The 24,524-nt window shown below is 40.5% G+C and overlaps 2 protein-coding genes across 15 annotated transcripts in view; one reads left to right on the top strand and one right to left on the bottom strand.

The window, feature by feature from the left end:
• Nucleotides 1-13,657, top strand: part of LOC119835831 (hepatic leukemia factor) — an 87,712-nt gene extending 74,055 nt beyond the window's left edge. For 5 of the 13 annotated variants that reach the window (XM_038360861.1, XM_038360855.1, XM_038360863.1 and 2 more), the window contains 6 exons: nucleotides 5,882-6,018; nucleotides 6,398-6,605; nucleotides 6,988-7,091; nucleotides 9,703-9,894; nucleotides 10,336-10,452; nucleotides 11,105-13,657. In XM_038360861.1, the coding sequence (XP_038216789.1) occupies nucleotides 5,882-6,018; nucleotides 6,398-6,605; nucleotides 6,988-7,091; nucleotides 9,703-9,894; nucleotides 10,336-10,422 (728 nt within the window). In that variant the 3' untranslated portion in view covers nucleotides 10,423-10,452; nucleotides 11,105-13,657. Of the gene's footprint in view, nucleotides 1-5,881; nucleotides 6,019-6,397; nucleotides 6,606-6,987; nucleotides 7,101-9,702; nucleotides 9,895-10,335; nucleotides 10,453-11,104 lie in introns of all 13 variants that reach the window. The other 8 variants (XM_038360864.1, XM_038360859.1, XM_038360856.1 and 5 more) reach the window with 5 other exon arrangements.
• Nucleotides 13,658-14,499: 842 nt separating this feature from the next.
• Nucleotides 14,500-24,234, bottom strand: LOC119835830 (proton-coupled amino acid transporter-like protein CG1139). 2 transcript variants are annotated; one of them, XM_038360850.1, is made up of 10 exons: nucleotides 23,861-24,233; nucleotides 21,503-21,840; nucleotides 20,955-21,051; nucleotides 20,654-20,716; nucleotides 20,383-20,533; nucleotides 19,943-20,149; nucleotides 16,943-17,212; nucleotides 16,310-16,485; nucleotides 15,997-16,178; nucleotides 14,500-14,936 (listed from the first exon to the last, which is right to left on the bottom strand). In XM_038360850.1, the coding sequence occupies exons 3-10, from the start codon at nucleotides 21,026-21,028 to the stop codon at nucleotides 14,677-14,679; spliced, it is 1,383 nt and encodes a 460-aa protein (XP_038216778.1). In that variant the 5' UTR covers nucleotides 21,029-21,051; nucleotides 21,503-21,840; nucleotides 23,861-24,233; the 3' UTR covers nucleotides 14,500-14,676. The 2 variants fall into 2 exon arrangements, with proteins under 2 accessions (XP_038216778.1, XP_038216779.1); XM_038360851.1 differs by lacking the exon at nucleotides 21,503-21,840 and having other exon boundaries at nucleotides 23,861-24,234.
• Nucleotides 24,235-24,524: the final 290 nt, after the last annotated feature.

Below are 24,524 nucleotides of genomic sequence, written 5' to 3'. Positions count from 1 at the left end.
CTTAAATAATAGTGAATTAAAGGTCGCCTCGCGCGCCCGCGACTGCTCAGAGCCGCGGCGTCACCGCGCTACATCTCCAGTGTTCACGTTTCTGCTCTAAGCACAACTAAATTATTTCAAATTTCCTTTGTGTCTTTATTTCGACATACAGTTGTTAAGAAGCTATTCAGTGAATATTTTATATTCTAGGAATTTGTTGATTTTTTAAATCTTCAAAAAGTTAATTGTGTGTAAAAAGTAAAAACTACGTGACACAGATCAATACAATTGTAAGTTAGAAACTGTAAACTTTTCTATGTTACATCTACGTAAATGTTTATGTTGCACAAGCATATACTTGTGCATAATGAATTATGAGTAAATTGAAGGTCGATCGTAAATCCCAGAATCACAGAGATCTCGAGTTGAACATAACATCGCGCCCGCTGCTTTCTTTTGGCCTCGATATCAAACATTTCGGTACGTTCCACTTTCGTTTTGATACAAAGCCTTCAGAATATTATTTTAATTAATCTCTCCCAGTTTAATATTTTAAAAACGACGTAACAAACACTTTCAACGAACAATTTACAATGCACATAATCACATATAACATAGGCTGCGGCGGTGGAAGGGGGCCGAGTGCGTTGTGCGGTACGCCATCGGTACCGAGAGTAAAAGTATCTTCCGCTTGGGCTTCCGCATCGTGCGCCCGCCCCGCTCCCCGCACCCGCGCCCCACACCCCGCTTCCAGGTGCCCCGCGCCCCGCGCCCCGCGCCCCGCGCACCAACATCTTCCGACTTTTACTTTCCGCTGACGTAGCTCCGCTTGCGCAGCTTCGCCGTACCGAAGCAGGCTGTTACTCTAACGCTAAGATCTGCCCATGCGATCGATCTACTCTTCGATCGATTAGCTCATGTCTAAAATGTTCAAATCGATTTATTATTAAATTTTCATGCTTTCCCGTGGCTAAATAAGTGTTATGAATAGAAACTCTTCCTATTCAAAACTTCATAATAATGTAAAATTTTGTCATCCCAAGGACAACTGTTTTCAAAACAACCAAACGATTTACTCAAAGACTCTTGAAAATGTTCAATGAAGTATTATGATAAATGTTTTGTTGCTTTTAAGTAAATCGAATTGAAACGTACTTATACTATTGTTACAATGCGCCACTGCCCCCGTGTGTGCTGTGTGCCGATGCGCACGCGCTTTCGTGCTGCCGGACATATTACTTCCTAATAAAGTCTTTATACATGTTTTTTTTGTGATAATGGTTTAGTTTTAGTCAGTCAGTGGAGCATTTGAACATTGCAAGTTTAATTAGACACGGACACAATAGGAATCTTACTGAGACGCTTGTACTTGGGTGTGGGTGTCCGAGATTCGCTCGCTAACATTGGAATATTCGCTTTTCAGGCTTCGCAAATATTGCCTAATGATATAATTATAACGATCCTCATCTTTTTATAATATCTAAAAAGGATAACATCTTATAAATGCGTTTTTGCATGTGATATATACGGCACTACTTTAAAGTTCATATTTACACTTTTTTTATATGAAATTCAAATTCAAATTCAAATTAATAGCAAATAGCTGTGTTCACGCTTTCCCATTCACTTTCGCTCAATTCGCACGTTAACGAAAATGATCGCGCGTCGCCGGAAAACGACTTTCTCTGTTGCGCAACCGCAACTTTACTTCCCGGTTGTTCCCCCTCGCACGGCGCCCCCTCGCCCCCTCGCCGCCTAGCCCTCGCGCCCTGCGCCCTTGGTCGCACTTCTCACCTATATACAGAACAGGAAGCAAGCTCGTTGTGTAATCCTGCTTTCCAACGATGCCAGAGGCATACCGAATGTATCGATGTGCTGGTCGCCTGTGATCAACATGCCAATGAGCCATTGCTGTCCATAGAAAATTATAATTAACAGTTCAAACTAAACTTTGAAAAAATCATGTTCAGTTGTTTAAACTTGGAAATGTATTACAATTTAATGAGTAACAAAGAAAAAAATACAGAGTTTTTTTTTATTTTATAGAGATTATTAATTAAAAGATCAAGATATCGACTCCGCTGTAAAAAAACGGAAAGAAAAGCTTATTATGGAACGGCCGTTTCGGCCAATTTTGGTTGCAAATAAAACGGAACAAAGAATGTCACAGGTGGCCGAAAGTTGAGGTCGTTTTTGAGCGAGTGAATGCGGGGGCGGTCACTTTCTAATGCGCCAAAAGAAAGTGAGAGTTTCACGTCATCGCCCCCGCCCCCCGCCCCCGCCGTCCCGGGGGCCCGCGCTCTGCCCCTTGCCCGCGCAACTTATTTGGACAACACTTTCTCCCATTCGGTACCTCGCCAAGCGACTTCACCGAAAGCGGCGCACATAACCTTAATGTGCACTCGTATCAATCATCTCGAGCCTATTTCTAATGATTTATCATAGGCTTATAAATATGTCTAAAAATTACTTGACATTTGGTTATTATTTATAAACCTTTACATAAGGCTTTTGCTTTTTAAAAGTCGTGGGTTATTCATTAAAACTTTAGATATCAAAACACCTTCTCATTATTAACACGCTTCTTTTACCTTCATCTGTATGTTTGTACGTAACCGACTCCTTTAGGCAGATTTCATTCAAACTTTTACACTTAATAAGGATCGGTGAAAACACGATTATGTATGAGTTTATCTTTATATCGTGATAAGGTTCGCCATGAATAAAAAAAATCCTTACCTATCCTCTATAGAAGAGCAAGTCTGATAATTTAGCTGATTCTATGTAAGGGCCTATATTGCGTGTTGTTTTCTTTTTTTGCAACTATACTAAGTTTATTGTTATGGTAATAACTAATATACTTATATTATGAAAATTACAAAATTTTAAAATTGTATTTAAATTATTTAATTTATGGGATTTATTGTGGGCAACTATATATATATATATATATATATATATATCGGAAGGAATCTCGGAATCGGCTCCAACGATTTTCATGAAATTTAGTATATAGGGGGTTTCGGGGGCGATAAATCGATCTAGCCAGGAATTTTTTTTAGAAAATGTCATATTCGTGTTTTATCGACTTAAACTTACTTGCGTTTGATTAGTCCCAATTTATTCTGATTCTTCCTGACATCTATTGGCGAATAATAATACTATAAATGCGAAAGTTTGTGAGGATGGATGCATATGTATGCGTGCGTCTGTTACTCTTTCACGCAAAAACTACTGAACCGATTGCAATGAAATTTGCTTCGTAGATAGCTGGACAACTGAAATAACACATAGGCACTTTTTATACCCATATTCCTACGGGATACGGACTTACGCGGTTTCGACCGCGGGTCACAGCTAGTTATATATAATTCGAGATCGTCGAGCCTTAGATTAATATATAATATGTGGCAGTAATCTCCGCTAACGAGAGCCAAGCTGCATTGTGTCGCATGTGATGTTAATTAATCCTTACATGCTATTATTTTCATTCAAGTGGACGCAGAAAATATCGAACGAAGAGGCTTGTTGTGCTAAAAAAGGTTCCGCCAAATACTTTTTCGTGTAAGATGCGTTATATTTAATAAATAAAACGATTTCGTCATTTATGCCTTATATGCATAAAGAAAGATAAAGTTTTGATATGGATGACACTGGACATTTTCATGAAGTAATGAGTACGTGTGCTGGGTATTTCCTGAGAATACACTGAACAAAGGCGCAGTTGGCTGCGCCGGCTATTGCGTTAGGCGAGCATAGTGTTCGATGTCGTCACGGCGACTTTCTCCGATAAAAGTGAGAGCGCTCGGCCCGGAAGTCGCCGCAGCTCCGCCGGCCCTGCGCTCACTCTTCACTTGCTAACGTATTATATGATATTTATGTTTTTATTTCACGCTTTGGACGGTTCAATCCGAAAAGTGATGCTTTTCTTCTACTAGTATTTTGTTGATCTCAGTTTGGCAGCTCTTTCTTGACTGAACTTGTATCTTTGAAACACCAGCTGTCGTTTTCGCCTCATTCCGAATTATCTCTTACATGTTAACACTTACATACAATGCATGTTTTATTTATTTCAATATTTTTTCGGAATCATGAAATCGCCTATAATAATGACAGTAATGCAGCGCGTGCACTGCACTGCATGCACGTGCACTGCGTTGTTTACGTCGCATCAGACTCACGCCGGGCTACTGCATCTCGTTGAGTCTCCTCGCGCGGGTATTCCACAGAAAGCGTGTGCGCTCATCAATGCAAAGAGCAGGCCAACACGGATAACGTAACGTAACGTAGACAGTAATTAGATGTAATAGAATGGAATTTTTCTAGAACGTAGTGCAAGTGGAAAGGCCGTGTGTAGTGATTGTATAAGCGACGTGCGAGCGTGCGAGCGTGCCTGCGCCGCCGCACCGCCGCGCCGCCTCCTCGCCTCCGCGTAATCACTAGGTTACTTCCTGAACTTCCTACAATTCGCGTTTTTCATCAGGAAGCGCCGATTGATCGATATTGCCTTATAACATTACATCACCACTTTTTCTTTACCTTAGATTTCCTGATTTGCCTTATTACGGCTGGAGCCGCCTGAGAAACTTTCACGTCGTTAACTAAATTAGTGACAGTAAAACGACAGAGCGGCGCGATTTATACAGTTCGTATCGGAACATTGCATATTTCTAGTTTTCGGACATAAAAGTGCTACTTCCTGCGCTGCCGACAATTCTGTATACTGCCACAAAAATATAGGCGTATGGGGAAGTGTGCATAGTAATGCAATCTTAGGTAAGTGCTATGCATGATGCACCTAGCGATTCCAGTATCTAATTGCCAGTTTAGTGACGTTAGCTTGTCGTAGATTATATTCTTTACACTTAACTAAAGTATGAGGATCGTCTGATATTTTTAAACAATTATAATATAGTGGCAGGTACGCAAAAATGATCAGTCACCTTAATTTTTCGATCCGTTGGAAGACGAACCTACTTACATCAACTATCGAAACGATTTACATGTAATTAAAATCCAATACTTTTATAGCACCATAAAAGACATTGTGCTAACTCTCTGAAAATGCAATATTGAGCATCATTCAGCAAGACATCCTCAGCAAAGACGTGAATACTATACGCGATTTTTATTGGTACCATCTCGAATAATATTCATACATAGTTAGTTGTATGGTGGTCATAAGATCGCATGTGAAGGCTGTACGGCGGGGCGGTGCGCGGCGGGGCGGGGCGGGGTGGCTCGGAGCGGTGCGGGGCGCGGGGCGCGGGGCGTGCGTGGCGCGCCTCGTGACCGCTCCCCGCGCGCACTCGCACACCGGACACGTGCTCGGTGCCGATCTCGCCATAGCGAGAACCTATTATTTATGACAATCATCTATTTACGACATAGAAATAATTGTTCGGAATGAATCTCTGCATTTACTTTAATTCATCACCCTGTAGTATATTTTTTATGATATCAACATTTTCTAACAAAATCTATTATTATAAGTTATAACAGCTGTAAGACAATATTTACTTAGAGGCGCAACCTTCGAGATTTCGGTTAGTTGTCGATGAGGTTTTAGCTTCGCTCGTGTGGTGTACACACACTTGCGCCCTGTTTTAGTTTTTAAGTTAACTAAATTTACAGTCGGTGCTTTTATTGCGTTATGTTATTGTGAATTGACTTTTATTCATTGCTTCAGTGTTATGTAACTGCTGTTGCGACGAAATGTTTATATCTGGTATCTGAGCTGTGCGATTGTACTTCTGCATATAGCTAGCACATTGCAATGTGTGGAGCCGTAGCACGTACGTGTAGCTCCGACCGACAACTGACGACTCCGAAGGGCGCGCCGGAGCCGCGCGGTTGTCGGGCCGGGGCTCGAATGACCGGGCTGATGCCATTGTTGTTGCAGGCAAGTCGGTGAACAGTAAGGATGTGCTCGAAGACAAGAAAGATGACAACGAGTTGTGGGAGGCGCAGGCTGCCTTCCTCGGCCCCAACCTGTGGGACAAGACGCTTCCCTATGATCCAGATCTCAAGGTACAAGAAGTCAGTAATCGCCACTTTATTACCTACTGCGTGTTGCGTGTCGTGTGTGTCTCTTAGCTTAGCCCGCACTAGGTAATGAGTCGCGCTCCAGGCTCCTCTCCGCCATTCCGACTCTCCATCGCTCCTCCCTTTTGCCTTTCCTTCGCTTACCCTTCCGCTTTGCCAATTCCTTTTGTTATTTTATTTTAATTTATTGAACGTATAAATGTATTCATATAAATTTTAAGTGTCAATGTTAGCATAAGGCAATGCGAATTCTCAGCGAAATTTGCGAATGAATTGAATAAAAACGCATCGCGGTGTATCGTACGCCGCGGCCGGTTCGAACGCGAATCGGGCGCGGCGGGCGCGGCCGGTGTGACGTAGCGTGGTGTTGCAGTACGTGGACCTAGACGAGTTCCTGTCGGAGAATGGCATGCCGGGCGAGGGCCTCGGGGGCGGCCATCTGGGCGGCTCCGCTTTCGGCCCGGCCGCCGGGCTGGCGCTGGGTCTGCAGGCGCCCGTCACCAAGCGGGAGCGCTCGCCTTCGCCGTCCGACTGCATGAGCCCAGACACCATCAACCCGCCGCTGTCTCCCGCCGATTCCAGTAAGTATGCCAAACCGCTAAACTCAACATAATTAACTAATCCGTAGACTGAGTGTAATTTGCCATAAAAGTCACAAAAGTGATGTTTATTGTTCAGAACAATAAAAATGAGACACAGTTTTGCATTTATTTATTAAATAGTAATTAAACTTTTAAATGATATGACTTTTAAAACTCTACAAGGTAACGCGTCAGAGCGTTGTCTGTTGTTGCTCTGTTTGATGGTATATTGTCGCATGCTTAGTACAACAAAAGTCCGCGTCTTGGCGCGACGTCAGGTTAACCCGGGTTAGAGCGTTCTGTTCGACATAGCTACAAATGTTTGAGTACCTAATTATTAGAGTCTCGACGTTACCAAAAGAAATGTTGTTTATACTTTCAGCATTCTCAATGGCGTCATCGGGACGTGACTTTGACCCGCGGACGCGTGCTTTCTCCGACGAGGAACTCAAGCCGCAGCCCATGATCAAGAAGTCGCGGAAACAGGTAAATGATGTTAGTGCGCTGATCATTCCTAGCGGCATGCGACGGCCTGGGGGGCGGCGTCACTCTCACAACACACCACGCCACAACACACCACGCCACAACACACCACGCCACACTAGTGGAATCATCCATTGCACCCGATCCTAATGCAATGCGCAAGAGTATGAGTAAATTACAATACTCATTGAGAGAAACAAAACAAATAAGCCATCGTTCAACCGGTAGTATAGTGAAATAAAAAGATGAGAGAGAAGAGAAGAGAGAGTTTGAAATACTATGTTAATAGTATAATCTCATAATATTGAAGAATTAACAATAATAACATATAACACACGCATGTTAATATACGTGTGCGATGTCGAAACAGAAAATAATAAATATTTCATTAATTTAGATAGAAATAATAATTATAATCGATGAGTATTAAAATGTTTACTTCCTTCAATATAATTAATATAATGGGATGCATAATAAGCATAACCATTTGCCAACGCATTTATATTATTTTTCTAATGGGACCTTGAACATTTTCATAGTTAATGATGGGTTTTATAAATTCATACTTTTTTATTCAAAGAAAGCATATTTTTTTATTAATATGCTGCTATATGTGAATGGAACATTAAAAATATCACAACGGACACGTGGCTGACACACACACACACATAATTTATGTTCGGCAACATTGCTTATTAACGCTGAAAACTTACTAACTGGGTTTTTGTTATGCGGACTATAAATGTAAATCAGTATCAATAACCAGTGCTCCGGTAGACTGCCGAAGGCGTTCCCAACTTGTTCTGCAGTCTACTCGACACGAGCTGTCGAGGGTGTGGTTTGCATGCTAGTGACGTATGAATGAAAACCTTTTGCACATTTATATTTTCAATATTATATTGTTTGTTTAGTGGTTCGGAGTGAAAAAGTTCAGTCTAGGCAAAATTATAAAACATAGTTCATATTTAATTTTATAGCAGTGATTGAAATTATCAGAAATGGTGCATTTAGTTTTCTCATAGGTACAAATAGAAGTGTACCCTAATCTTGTTTAACACGTAATCACCGTCTTTATGAGCGATCGATACATTTTCAAAGAGTATCCTGAGCATCGCCTCGCTCCGATTACACCGGTCAATCATAATATTACCAGAGCTGATAATATAATACTGGCTATTTATAAGATGAACCTATCCTTTCATTCTACACAGTCTCGCGCCATGCAGTTCGACTACACTCATAAAATCAAAATCGACGAGGTCTGTCAGTCGAATAGTTAGAAAAAAAACAATTTAAATATTATAATCATTTAAGTTAAGCAGTTATTCGCATCATCAGCAATCACGATTTCTCGGTTCTCACATAGTATAATTCATACATGATCTCAGTTATTTCATATCTAGAGGCGCGACCTAATACAGTCTACTAATTAATACGTAAGCCGTGCATCCATTATTGAGCACTATCGGCTTATCTAAATTATTTTTACGTCATACATGAACCCGAGCTGATAGTGGATCGTATCGACAGGCTTACTATTGCCGGCCCATGATTTATGAACGTAGAACCTGATGTGTGCATTTCTAATTACGAACCACTAAACTAAACAAATAATAATTTAAATATTTGAGCACGGTAAAATTTAATCGCAATCCAACTTTATTATATAGATTTAGCACCATGGATCTGCCCGTTGATTCAAATATTAAAAAAATATCCTTTTAAAAAATAAAAATGAGTTTTTTAAAAGGCCCGGACAAGGGCAGCTCCACGGTATCGAGCACACGGCACCGACGCGACTCCGGCTCGGCTTCCGAGCTACCGCAGATAATGCTAACTAAACTGGGTTCTCACGAGGTGACGACGTTGAGCCACTTTAGACTGGCCACTATTTTGAAGAGTCCTTATAAATTTTTAATGAAACAGTTCTGTTAAAACATAATATTTGACACTCAAGAATCATGATAGACACACCGACTAACCGTACATTGCGAACGTACTCTTTGGCTGCCATATCCTGTTCAAAATAACAAATCAGCTGATCGAGCTCATTCGCTTCGTGAGAACGATGTATCTGATTAGACCATTGAGTGCGCTAAGTGCTGAGGGACGCGGGCCAGTGTCGCGGTCGCTCCTTGGTGTCGCGGTGGAGGGCAATAAAGAACATCAATTGAAACTCGCCGAGGCTCACAACTACTCCATTTATTATTGTTGCACTTCTTATCATTTGTTCGAGGCTGGAACCTCACACGTGCCTTTCAATTAGGCTTGTTATACTTACGAAATAGCATACCAATTATTGATATTAGTACTTAAGATTTCATATCACGATTAAATCGATTTAACGTCTTAAACATCATTTAATTTGTATTGAAAATCTTATCATTTAAATAATTTTCTGTTCAATCAAATGTTTTGAAAATGAATTTGAAGATTTCCTTATTTTTTGTCGTACATTAATGAATATATTGTGGAGATGTATGCACTTAAGCACTAATGAATGCGGTAAAGTAATGTAGAAGCAGTAAATAGCGGGGAAGGGGTAGGCGGTGTTGTGAGGCTCGGCGCGCGAGTGGCGGTACGACTGCGCATAACGCGCGTTTGTTGGGTGAAGGGAGGTATAAGTGTGTGGCGCGGCGTGCTAACCCCATATCGACGTCGCCGGCAGTTCGTGCCCGACGACCTGAAGGATGACAAGTACTGGGCGCGCCGGCGGAAGAACAACATGGCGGCCAAGCGGTCGCGGGACGCGCGCCGCATGAAGGAGAACCAGATCGCCCTGCGCGCCGGCTACCTCGAGAAAGAGGTGGGTACCGGATGTTGTTACATACAAACGTCCTAATATAATTAATATTGATGTGATCATTTATAACAACAACATAGCGCATATACTGGTAGGTTAAAGTTTTGGGTTTTGAGGGAAAAGATTTTATTTGGTGTTTGTTTGAAATAAATAAGTTAAGGCTCCAAAACTAATGGTTCGATTTAATATTTTCTTTCACCACCAGAAAGTTATGTTATTGTCGGATGGCAGGTCATATTTTATAGTGTTTTTATTGTGGATCAACACGGGCGGCGCTGGGAAGAATTGCTTGTTAACTTTAATTAAAGTTGTTCGCCTAATACGAAAATGTATGGCATTCAATGTGAAAATTTCTCTATACTTACCTAAGTATAAAAATTATAATTATTATATCTTCAAAAATAGTTTAAAAATGTTATTCAGTGATATTTTGTGACATTTCAGAACATGGGCCTGAGACAAGAAGTGGAGTTGCTGAAGAAAGAAAACCACATCCTGCGCGAGAAGCTCTCCAAGTACGCGGACGTATAGGCGGCAGTGTCCGCACAAGCACGCCACCATGTCAGTACCTCGCGGCTCACCCGGCTCAACCGGCTCAACCGGCTCACCCGGCTTCTACCACTTCATTGTTTTCATCGTTTCTGAAATGTCATTTATTCGATTATTTCGAGCACATATTGCACCTGTAATTATTAGTTACAGGTGTCAAAGAATTTCGCGATCGTCAAATGAGGGTTACATTGCCTAGTAATCTAAACACAATCTGAATATGAATGCTAAATAGGCAGGATTAAATGAAATTTACTTTAAATTTTGAAAATAAAATCACCGAATCCATTTTGTATCTTGGCCAAATTTAATGGTCTGACAAAATGTAGTATTTTACTCAAAGGTCTCGAATGTCAAAGATACATAGGCAGCTCATGGACTTAATGATAAAGGAAGTTACATTTGTTGGTATAATGATAATTGTAGTATCTTTGTAGTATCTTTCGTAGCAATTTCAAAATTTTTCAATATTTGATTCAGGATTTAATGAATAGTCAAGCCCTTTCATTTGATAGTCATGAGGGATTCATGACACACACACACACACACTTTTCCTTTTGCCCACCCCTCCTTTTGCATCTTGAACATTTGAATGCTTCGAAAAATAAAAACGAGTGCTATAGTGTTATAGTTAAGATTGCTAAGGTCCGTGTGCTCCCCGCAGGTGAGGCGTCCCGCCGCGAGCCGCGAGCGGAGCCGCCCGCGCCGCCCGCGCCCCGCGCCCCCGGCCCGCTCGAGCTCGACCCGCCGCGCGACTCCGTCTGCTGCCCCTCGCTGCCCGCTCACTCAGGACTCCTCTTGCCATTGAACGCTCACATCGCGCTTAGGCTCGTATTACTAGATCCTTCTCGAGCGTAAGATCGATCTGATCTCAAACTTATCACTGGACTAGGGAACCGACGCCTGGAGTCGGCCGCACGGACTGACGACCGGTTCTCTGATCGAGAACGATTCACTAATACGGGCCTGAGTCAGCTAGAGGTCCCAAGTTTTGTTGTTTCACCACCTCCGTTAGCGGCCTCCAGCGAGTCGACTAACATCTGATGTTTCCCAGTTTATGTTAAAAGTTATTGTTAAGAATCGTTATACAGTTACCGTAAGTTAAATTAGTGTAGGTGATAACCAAAGTTCCCAGCTGTTCTGTCGTATCCTTGGCCTAGGAGTCGCACCAGGGTCAGACCCGGACCGACGGCGAGCGGTGACGTCACTCGTTACGAACCGTTTGCACTGATCGTACATTTGCCAAACATGCTTCGCGCTCGTGTTTTACTCTGCTTACTTAGCAGGCCGCGTTGGCATAGTCCACCAACCGAGCATAACACAAAATACACTAGACGACAGATCAGTCCCGGAGATGTGAACGCGGCCACTCGCCGAGTGCGGGGCATGGCGGGTGAATGTTTGACTAGTGACTAGTGACTAGTGAACCTGAACCTAGAGTTAGTTGACACCGCCGATAGATTGCTCAAGTGGCGTTTAATGCGCAAGTGTAGGCTGCGTCTGTATATAGGTAGTCGTAATGTGTCTCGCGCCTGCCGCCGGGTTCGCAACATCTGCCATTAAAGCTGTTAATGTTTTAAAAAGACTTTGTTATAATATTTATACGGGTTTACTTGATAGAATTGTTACTTCTTGATGGAAATTTATATTGACAATAGTTAAATAAGGCACTTTGCAAATGTTTCGCTATTCATTCTAGAAATACCCAATTTTAATTGTAGGTTGTGTGTTTGCGGAAGGTGAACAATCAGTGGTTAAAATTGTTCATTTTTACAATAAATAGCGCAAAAGTGTCTCATTTAATCATCGTTAGGGGGGTTAGTTAAGAACGGCTGGACTCCGACCCGGCGGTGAGCCGCGCGCGTCGCGCTGGGCGGACGCGCTCGCACTGCTCGGGCTCGCCCGACCCCGTCCGTCTGTTCCCGCAGCCGCGTCCGCCCTCGCCTTCCCCCGCCTCCCCCCCAATTTCTACCCCCGCCCCCTCGCTAAGAGCAGGCTTGGATTTTGTACTTCTGCCATTATTTAATACCCATCTCTTTTGACAGACTTGATGGTACACAAGAGTTACATAATTGTATACCAATACGATTCCATTTGTACTTACGAATTTGATATAATTCTTTCTTATTTTATTTTCATATCAATTAATTTGATGATTGAATAAGGTTTTTGATATTGGCGCTATTCTGAATAGTATATTTCGTATAAATACTATCAATCAATGTTTGGTTACAACCATTGACGTTCTCAGATCCAGCCCTGCCCCGATTCCCACTCCCCGTTCCCCGATGTCCGCTCCCCGCTCCCCGCTCCCCGCCCGCTTGTAGACCGCTGACCGCTCCGTTGAGATTAGTATCGCGCGGCGCCTGGCTGCGAGCGCCCGCGCGTTCCGTTCCCGTAGCGAGCGAACACTAGTTTCGTTTCGATAATCATAGTAAATAGTGTAAGTAGTAGGTAGTGCGTAGCGTAGTTGTTATTAGTATATTTTTGTTATGGCTGTAGTTGTTAACGTTTTGAAAGTTTATATATAATTTGGTTTAGTTGTAACGCGCCGCGGCCGCCACTGCGCACCGACCGCATCTCCGCACTCTATACGACTCTCGCTAATCTTATAATATATTTTTGTAGATTTTTGTCGTTGATAAATGAGTCAATTGTATGTTTATTGAATTGATAAAATTAATGTTTATGAAGTTAAGACTAAGAAGTTGTTGCATTTGAAAGTATTTTATGACTTGGAGCGAGAACAATAAAAGTTTTTTTATAAAGGTTTACATGTAACAGACTCTATGTACGGAGGCGTGACGGTTGACTTTGAAATGCACTGTTTCATATCAAGTGATATTATTGTATTATGTAATGACTCGGCCGCGCCTGCGCCGCGCCGTTTGATATTCCCACTTGTTTGTTGATCATATTGTAATAATTATACATTAAATTATTATCCAATGAATATCGTGTACGATACCTTTACATGCATGTCATTGTTTATCCGGAATTTGTAAGAAATGTGTATAAAGTTGTAACTTGTAAGGTGTCGTGATAGGAAGGAGTGGAGTATATGACCTCTATTTATTTATTTAGTCCCTCTTTTGCCGTAAGATTCGCCTTATGTGTAAACACTCTGCGACAACACAAACCATATTGATGTACGAGTAGTATTTGTTTCATTTAATTTATATGGTTCTATGGATTCAAATAAACGTTAATTGTTGTATGCGTGTGTGTTATTCCTGCCTACCTACATAGCTAAAAACTACTCGGAACCACTCGCTACCACGGACACTGTTGAAAAAGACCAACGACAGTTGTGTAGGTAATTGAGAACTTCCCATACTACTCAATTTAGTTAAATTAAGTTGCAAAGAATGTCTGCATAATTTTATTGCAATGTCAAAGTAATTAAGATAATATTAAAATTGAAAGTTATTCTTTCGTTATAATAATCATTATAAATTGGTAGAGCAGTGATAACAACTCTACCCATTATACCTACTATACAAAGGCAGAAAGGCAGACGTAAGTGGTTCGTGGGTTGATTCATTACCATTCTAACTTTGAGTAAGCGTAAACATCTGCAGACGATTTATGGAAGTTTATTTCGCTTTGCATTTTGTCCAGAGACTACGTACGATAAGTAAAAATACGTGGAATATTTTATTTATAAATTTATTTTGTAAATAAAAGTAGCATAAGAAGTAGGTACTTAGTACACTATCAAATAAATCAGATCAGCTCACAAAAATAGCAAAGCTATGCTTTTATGCTTTGCTCTGTTTAAGCTATTTTAGTAAATTGGATTTAATCTTATTCAATAAATATAATATCAGAATATATTATAAACTATTGTGTTTTCTACTTTACAAACGCGACATTTATTGTTGACTTCATGAACAAATTCTTGAGTGGGCTGCAAGATATTTTTTGCAAAATACAAATTTGATGCAAATACTGCCAAAACAACTGCAATGCTATTGCAATATACCTCTCAAGTGAAATTTATTTAGGATTCGCCTTATTTTAGGTCCAATAAAATAACCAAGCAGGATAATAGTAATATTAGTTAATAAAATTTAATTTGTCTTCTACAAAATCTATCACCATAATATTTGTACTAGCGTTATGAGTGAACCGATGAGCATTTTCTCTCCAACGTTCACAAATCTGTGCGTCGGTTATATACTATCACTTTGCTGTACACTTAAATACTAAGCGGGGGGGAGAAGGCGGGCGCGGTCAGGCGTCCGCGGTGGGCTGGAAGGAGCGCACGATGCTGAGCAGCGCGGTGTAGGTGCCGGCCACCAGCCCCACCAGCCCGATGACGAAAAGCAGCCCGTCCTTGAGGAACAGCAGGCGGCGTGCGGCGCTGGCGCGGCGCGGGAACGACACGCACGCCTCCATCAGCGCGGGGAAGCAGATGCCGAGCGCCGACAGGCACAGCGCGCCGAACAGGGAGATGAACAGCCCCAGCCTCGGCACCGACACCGCCAGCACGACTACGGACAACGCGTTCATACTCTATAGGCCTGTCGTTCCTTGGCTACTTTGACATTGCAAATAAATTGCAGCATTGCATTACTGATATAATTTTGGTTTAAATTAACATCATTGGAACAATATGCTCAATAACTTGATTACAAGACAGATATAAATAATTGCAAGTTTTGCAGAATGGACAGTGTTTCATTAAATATTTATCTTTAAAATGTTTTTCAATAGAAATTATCCCCGACATTCCTACGGCACCAAAAAGTATAAGACAATACACTGATATCCAATCATCCACAGATGAGAACAATTTTACCTACTAGCTTTCCAGAACTATTTTACCTACTAGCTTTCCTTTAAAAATAAAAAAAAAATTATTAGCAAGTTATATATTCCGACATATCTTCAGATATCTCTACAATAAACTGCCTTCGTAAGTAGGTATATGTGTAACATACTTATAAGTCTGTCACCATATAAAATTTTCACAAAATCTGTCCAATGTTTTTTTCAAATAGATAATCGGAAAAAATAAGCATTGTTTTGGGATCTACACATCTTAAATAAATGTACAAAAATGGTCGGTTCAATTGATGAAAAGATAAGAGTTTGTGATTCACTGTTTTGGTGTTCAATAATTTTATGATTAAGTTACCTTTTTCGGTTGTCGGAAACATAAAGCATTTCAATGGTAAATTGAATTCCCAGTTGGGCTTTATTGTGACTGTTATAGTTATATATACGGGAGTATAGTATTGCGTTATCTGTGGTAACTCGTTATTTTATTGTTTTTTTGGTATTTATGTCGTTTTATTTTTTTGTCATATAAAACCATTAAACAATCCTATGCGTTGTATGAACAATTAATAACATATTTCCGGTAATCTCAGTACAGTTGTGTAAATAGAATCAAATGTTTTAAAGTGCATTTTTATGCAAGGAAACCATAATATGTCGTAAATACACATAAGTGATTGTTTTATCAAGTTATTGATTTGATGTAATTAAATCATAAATTGATTGCGGGAGATAGTTTGTGTGTGAGTCGGGGAAAAGTGTGTCACTTACAAGTGAGCAAACACAATGCAATCCTGAGCCCGTACTCCCAGAGACGCAGCCTGGTGGAGCCGGAGCGCTCCAGCCGTGGCAACAGATAGCCCTTCCAGAGGACCTCCACGGGCACGTAGCAGTGCAGCCCGTAGCTGATGAAGATCGCGATAGCGAACATTACGATCACGCTCGACGCCAGCCTGGGTATCGAACGCAAACATAATAATATGCCTGAGGAAGCTAAGTTGCACCAAAGATTTCATTGACTAAATAATATTGCTGATGTATGCATTTTGCTTGAAAATAAAGTAAACAGCTTTTAAACACGTACGGGCCCTTGGGTAGGTCCAGGGTGATGGAGTCGCTGCAGTCGGACACGCAGTATACGTAGCCGATGGCGCCGATGGCCACGTACAGCACCACGATGATGACCATGCCGAGGTTGAGCACGCCGCACGGCCGCCCGAACGCCTTCGGGGTCTTCATGTTGTTCTCGACGGCGATCACCTGCCCCGCGCCACAACACGCACAATATTATCCGCCGGATACATAGCACGAGCATGTGGCACACCAAGTCAAATATGTTGAATGACTTTCAAATCAGTTGCAATAGGGTTTAAGGCTAATATTTGCCAATTGTATGTGGGTATCATCTAATCATCATCATCATCATCATCATCATGAAGTGCCTAGCACACATGTTTTTATTCATCTATTTTATAAACACAAATTCAGAAGCAAAAAGCGTACATATTTTTTTCTTGTTAAGTAATAGTTTGTGATTCTAGTGGTCTCAGACGATATTTTGAAACGATTGTTGTGCTATTTAGTAACGTATAAAATGTGGTTGTAAACTAAAATAAATAATATTACTTATTGTTGTAATATAATTTCCATAATAATCGGGTAGCCCCAGAAGGAGGAAAGAAGAGAAGAAGAAATTTCACAAAAAGAAAGAACTTACGACGCCGACGGCGGTTAACGCGAAAAGTATAGTGCCAAAGAATAAGGGGAAGGTAGTCGGCGAGCCCCATAAATCCAGCTCCTGCGAGGACCTCTCGCCAGTCAGCAGGAAGTACACGATGATACCCAAACCCACGAAGGTCATCAGGTTGGCGAGCGCCGAGAACGGCGCCAACATCTTCAGACTTGGGATCAAGTTGAACGCGATCAACGGACCCAGGATGATGAGCATGTGGATCTCAACCGCCATCGTGTAGTAAGGGTCAACGACCTGCACACAATTAAACAAACCTATGAATCGTCGTCGTTGTAATGTGGTAGATTATTATGCAGTTATATTTTAATTTTATTTAAATAATTTTATGACTTATGTTTTAGGGTAGTGACTGACATGGCTGAAGAGCCCGACTCTAGAACAACAATAACGCCCGCAAGTCCTACATTTATATGTTGATTAACTATTTATTGTACACGTCCATAGAGTTAGACGACACACGGAAACCCCATAGCTATGTAGTTAGAGAAAGACAAACAACTTATTGAACTAATTGACTTTGCTGCAATGAATACCTAACAAATGCATACGACATAATAATTAGTGTGTGAAAAGTATTACAAATATTTGTATCGAAAATTTGTGAAGTTTTCTTTTAATTCATTAGGATTACACAACAAAAAAACTTCATTGTATTAAGATTTCATGAAAATTAGGTGGAACCTAAGTATAAATATCAACGCATATCAATATATACTATGTATATAATAATTGAAGCATTTATTCTCTCATACTTTCAGAATAGGATACAAATTGTTTAAAAAAAAAAATTGTAATGATCTACTTTATTTAAATACTAAATGATGTGTTATTACGATTTAAAATTACTTCTGTAGGAAGTCTAGTTGAATCAATAAATGTTTGAAAATAATTAGATAAATAAAGTGATTTCATTTTACTTCATTTCAAAGAAAAATTACAGTTCGTGAAAAATTACAATTTTATACTTTTGCGGAAATTATTCGAAATATCTAAAAATACCTAAAAACAGCTATTTCTATGTCTTTGTTGCAAAATCGTGGTTTTGTGTGTTTGCTTTTGGTAAAACTAGAAGAAAGAAAGAATTTTTTTTTATACTAGTTAAGAATAGAAAAGATTTAGTAATAAAAAAATAGAGCTGAATAAACATCGCATAAAACGGATAACCTCTCTCTGTTAGACAGAATAGACACACATACGTCAGAAATAGACAGACTCTCATACTCTGGTCTGAGAGACTAAGCGCAACTGTTACTGATTTTCAGTGGACACCACATTGACCCCCTGACTGTCATAATATAAAAGGAGGAAAACCAACTAGCGCTTTAGGGTTAGTTCACGTGCGGATATTTATTGTACCATAAGAAAACGCGAGGCAGGCCCAGAAATGCTATGCTTCCAGTAGACCGAATCGTTTATCACAGCTTGAAGGTTACATAGAAAAATTGAAATTCTAATAAATTTATAAGAGATATTGAAGCTGTTAGCGAAATACGCGGCAAAATGTACACTGGTAACGCTAATTCCCGTGTTGAGTTTAAAATTTTGATTTATTTCTATTATTTTAACCCTGAATTGATGTCATCACAGTTTTGGAGAAAAAGCAAAAGTGTTTAATTTTGCATTATAGCTTTCTCTGTAAGTTTGCCGAACGTAATAACTTCCCAGGATTCGTTCTATCGATACATCTAATAATGAAATGTGTTTTTTTCCAAAATCAATTGGTTCCGGCTAGAAATATGGATTAAAAAAACAGTCACACCTAACCCATATCTCCTAAAATCATATACTTATACCTACCATACCTGCGCGAGCGGTAGTGCCCCGTCAAGTGGAACAAACTATTTTCTCGAAGCCATTCGAGCGCTTTTCGACCCCCTTTAACTTCGTTGTCATTTTAAATAGAAACCTGAATTTTAAGTTGCCAAACACCATCAGTATATATGTGTTGTAGCAGCTTGTAGTAGCGTAGTTGCGCATAAGGCCAATTATTTCCATTTGACATTTAAAGGACGTGCCATATCCACCGCTAGGTATGTGTTTGTATCGGTGGTGGTTGTCAGATTTAACTCAGTACTGAATACAATCCCTAATAGGTTATACAGTTGTGTTGGAATTTCCGCATCAATTAAAGCACAATGATGATATATTGATAGGTACGGTTGTAGGACGCCGACGACGCCATCCCGGCGCCCTTGATTGAAATTGACAAGTTGACGTGCGACTGGCGTCCGCGCATTCACATGCTAATTGATAGCGATAGCCTATAGGTTGGTGATTTCTTTCTGTTAGCTATCTGTTTGCATAAAATAAGAGAAACGTAGACATCAGAAATAGTAGAACTGCTATCAGACATTAATAGAAGCTCACATTCCTATCGGATCTCATGTAATTGCCGGCGGATATTACAATTACTGCTCAAAAATGCAGCATTTTGAATCACTTACGTCATATAATTCGCTTGAGCATATTTAAATGGCATTGTCGTTTCGATAGTATTACGATGCATTCACACACATACTCAAGGATACATCATAAATTCGAAGCAGAACAAACAGTAAACGTTAAGAAATATGCACTTTGTAACTAGAGTAATGTCATATGCTACTAATATTACAAATGCGAAATTTTGTAAGAATGCATGGACTTTCGTTATTCATTCAATAAAGCTGCTTGGAGCTACAACTGTTTACAAAAATTTTCTAAAGTCTGGATTTTGGCTACTTTAAATTCATACCACGCGCATTTTCTGCAAAATTTCATCCGATCAACTGGTTTTCTTTTTTTGTTTAAGGAACAAACAACCATCCAGTCTATAGACTATCCATCCAACTTCTGCATTTATAATATTAGTGCGATCAGAATCGAGGTAGAATAGGATTCAGTTAGTACTCATTAGACGTACAATCGTTAAGTGAACGCATGTATCCGCGAAAAACGTTGCTGTTCTGGCGGTTGGATTAATACCTTCTTAATATTGTCAGCGATGAAAACAATGTAGACGCAGCAGATGCCCAGCTGGTAGACGACGAGAAATATGTCGACGGCTAGCGCGGCGGGGCGCGCTAGCGAGCGCAGCGCGGGCGGGCCGCAGCCCAGCGCCGTGGCCGCCGCCTCAGGGTAGGGCAGCAGCGGCACGCGCCGCCGCTTGCACGCCGCGTACTGCGACCGCACCTGCGCCACACAGCACCGCTCAGCTCGCTCCTTCTTGCGTATGTGCATCGTGCATTGTGCATTGTACATTGTACACACTCACTCACTCACGTACGCAACAAAGAGAAGTGCAGCTATTGGAAAATTATGTTGTTTGCGCAATGAGCATTGACGTAATACACTATTAAATATAATAAAAGACACCGATACATATTCAGTGCATTAAATGATGAATTTCGCTACGGATAGTTTACCAAGATCTGAAGGCAGTGGGTGACGAGGATGCCAACGAGCACGGTGGCGACGATGCCGGTGACGAGGCCGGAGCGCGCGAAGGCCTGTGGCATTGCTAGGATGCCCGTACCCAGGCTGCACTTCAACAAGTGAACCAGCGTCTCCATGTTGCTACAATTTTAGTCAAACGTTCATATCGTACAAACCAATATCTCTTAAAATATTTTAAAGAATACTTTTTAAGTTTTTATTGTTATAACAAAAAAATATTGAAACAGTAAAAGTACTTACTTGGTTGGATTATCGAGTTGACGATGTAAATGCGGATCGTAGTCATCTTCCTGCTCCTCTCCTCTAAAATACAAAAGCATAATAAGAATTATGTTCATTAATTACGATGTAACATGTATAAAATTATTAGAGTACAACGATTGTTAGAGTACAACATGCAATCTTTTAAGAAATAAAGGCGTCTTTTCTGTAACAGTTTAGGTCACTTAAACCCCAAATCCTTATTCGAGGACGGCAACACATTCAGTTTGTAGTGGAGTGGACGCTTGTTGTAGCGTATCAACCGTAATGGAGGACTCACTGGTTGTTGGTGATGCTGGGCGAAGCAGTGTTGGACACCGGCTTCAGGTGCACCGTCTCCGCCTTTTCGTCCATAACTGCTTTTCCGCGTCACTTGTCTGAATAAGAAAATGAAAATACTTTACATTTAAACCAGTGTTCGATCCTAAAATATCTAACATTGGCATAGATAACACCAAAATTGGCACAGTTTCCAAATTTTTCAGTTTATTTTATCTGTGTATATTTTCGATTTAAACAAAACAGATATCGCCCTACTTTGAACATTATTCTCAATTGGTTAACTAAGATGAACGACTCGTCACTTAAGCCCACGTTTCTTAATAAAGGACTCTCATAGCGATCATTATTATTACCATCCACTGTATAAGAGTATTGGATGTTTTTAATAATAATGTTTACAGACAACCGAATTCGTATCAAACTTTATCGTTATAATGTCTCACGCGGTTGCCGAAGAGGCCGTACGCGCACTCTCGTATATAGCTATTATCGGACTACTATTCTACACGTTTTTATAATAGAACCAAGAAGAAAATATCGGTTTACCGTTACTGATATCCCCACGGGCGGCGTTCCTGTGGATACCTAAAGTCTGTTATCGGGCCGCGCTCGTAAATGGTTCCCGTCGGTGTGAAGGAAGCGATTGAATTATTTTTTGAAGAGTTGCAGAGGAGGCGAACGAACGACGGTCCAGGACGCACTGCACGGAGCGGGCGCTGCGCGTGCGACCCGCGGCCGGCCTACACCTGCACGCACACGCGCGCCGCGCGGGTGTGGCGCGTGCGGACACACTCACACCGACACGCACTCTTCTCCCAGCTCCCACGTCACGTCACTCAATCACGTGCCATTAAGCTTCTTAATATGACACGGGCGTGCGGTCCCTGTCGACCGAGCAATGTTCACGGAACAATACAATTTACTACTGGGGATACATGTTATTTTTAAAACGTCCTTGATATATTTTCATTTGTATGATGACAGGCAAGTAAATGAGTCACGTTGCGTGTATTGACGAGCGATAAAGTCCATAAGTGACGTCAGACGCCGAAAGCTTAGGTAGTACGCATTAAACTGTATTACCAAAAATAGAAAAAATTGTTACATTACGTTTCAGTTTGAATCATTCAGTCAGCATCTTAGCGTGAAGGAAAGTCATACTGAATTTTGAAGAAATATAATGATATACTATTTTTAGTGCCATCTTTAATTTAGTTATGAATGTTATGTAACTATTTTATGAAATTTGTAAACAAGAATTATAATGCAACGAGAGAAAAATCATACTTTTGAAAGATTATTAGATCTCTTAGGGCTTGCACATACGAGGTACCTACTGTCCTTCGAGTACATTTTTGTACATCGATCTTTTATAAATTCTATCGAATTCAAAAACTTACATAATCCATTACATATATTATGTTATCAAAAATACTTAGAACCTGAACGCGACAAAATCAGTTAAGAGCGTCCAAAAATCTAGTTGAGAAAGTTCTAACATATTTAGTGAAAAAAGTTTACAAAGATTTTGTTACATTGTTATCTGTGTATCTGTGTATCTGTGTATCTGTGTATTGTGTCCCCAATTTATATCCCGCTATAGATAGAATAAGTAGAAACTCGTCAGTTGAAATTGGGGCATGAACTAGATCCGCTATCGGTATTGCGCTTTACGTTTTTAGTTTTACCGTCGGGAAACGTAAGAAGGCAGATGGTTTCAAACATTTTAATTTATGTAAGAGTGGCGGATATTCAGACTTCCCGCCTACCTCTTTTAATATTAATGAATATTGAGTTAGTATTGTAACTAAAAAAAAAAAATGTATTCACGGTGCGTGTACGGACGATCACATGTCTGTTTGTTCCGGCTTATTTCTGAAAAGATTACACCGATTTTGACGGGATTTTCACTAAGAGATAGCTGATGCAAGGTATAACTAAGGCAGTTATTCAAAAATTTTGCACTTAAAATATCTATCAATCTGTTGTAACTCAGGAGAGATTGAGCTGTAATCCGAAGTACAGGACTACCCTGTTTGAGTCGGCAAATCTTTGGTGTACATCGATATTAGTTGCAGAGTAAATACTTGTAACTGTGGGTTGTTGTTAATAATACTGTTGTTGTACTGTGGGTTAATAAGTTGTTGGGAAATAAATAACTATAATTACTTATTTACTATGATAAATAAAATGTATCGCCCTTTTCAGTCGTTAAATCAGCCACAGTGAAGGCTGACTTAACGAATGAGTATAATGAATAACGATGTGAAAGTTCGTTTCTATAGAAATCCAAAACCAAAACCCAAACGGCTCGACCGGTCCGGTCCAACGGATAAATATTGACAAATAATCAGATCAGGATGGATTCTCTTTCACAGATTTTCGCTACTTTATCAACGTATGTAATCTTATTCTATAGAAGTCAATACGGAAGCATTTTAATAATTACCTCCCAAAAGACATTAATTACAGTATTTTTCTAACAATGCCGAAGATACCAAGTTTATTATGAAAAACACTGTTTGAATAACAGGAAAAGTGTGAGGCGTCGCATCACCGTCAGTGCACATTCAAGTTGACAACCACACGAGCCATCTAGAGTTACCTCAAGATATCAACTTCACTTGCATTACATTTATTTTAAATTGTAACAAAGCGAGACAATAAACGGATCCGGACAATGATAACATTCTGAACACATTTTGACGCCTTATAAATTAATTCCGATTTCATGTTACAATTATTACATAACGGAGCTAGAAAAAGAAAATATTTGTACAATTATCGCAATCGCAAATAGTTCTTGACAATACAATATTTTAAAATAATAATATCTAGGTACCATCGCGTAGTATTTTTTAAAAATGGCGCTATAGTTACGTAATATACGCAAAAGTAAGTTACCTTTAGACGCGAAGCGGTATCGATCGCGGTGCGAGGCGCGCGGAGCCGGGCCCGCACACTGACCCACTGGCCGGCGACGCTCCCGCGACCTCCGCCGCCTTGCACTTCGTAGCACTCCGCTGACACTCGCTCCGATTGAAGCAACGACTTTGATCAAATTTCAGGCACCCGTTTTTTAAATCAATAAGATTTTATAACTCAACATGAGGCATTATTTGGTGACGTCTGGATTATATTCACAGAAATTAGAGGCGCGAGCTGTTCATTGGAAATTTTTAGGTCAGGTGCAAAAATTAACATAGCGTCTATAGTAGTGGATGAGAGACGTTCCGCACAGCGTCGTTTACCTTCCGCCGCTTAACTACGTATAAGAATAAGTCATACTCCAGAGGTGAAACGCGAGCGGCAGCGGGCAGAGCGCCGGCGCGGAGGGCACGTGGCGGCACGCTGGGCCAGGCCTGCCGACGTTCGCTCGAAGCGTCTCCAAGACTACGGCCTCACTTCGTTATACATACTTTTTTATTATTTTTAAAGCCTTCACGAAAGGCAAACATCCTAATCCAAGGTGGAAGTTGTTAGTGGATTAACAAAATATATGCATTCGCGGGGTTTAACCCGTATAATTACAATTCCCGTTGGCTTTCTGGGATAAAAACGAATCTAC

Source organism: Zerene cesonia, chromosome Z (assembly GCF_012273895.1).
Source record: "Zerene cesonia ecotype Mississippi chromosome Z, Zerene_cesonia_1.1, whole genome shotgun sequence".
NCBI classification, from domain to species: Eukaryota; Metazoa; Arthropoda; class Insecta; order Lepidoptera; family Pieridae; genus Zerene; species Zerene cesonia.
This window is presented reverse-complemented; position numbering and strand designations above follow the sequence as displayed.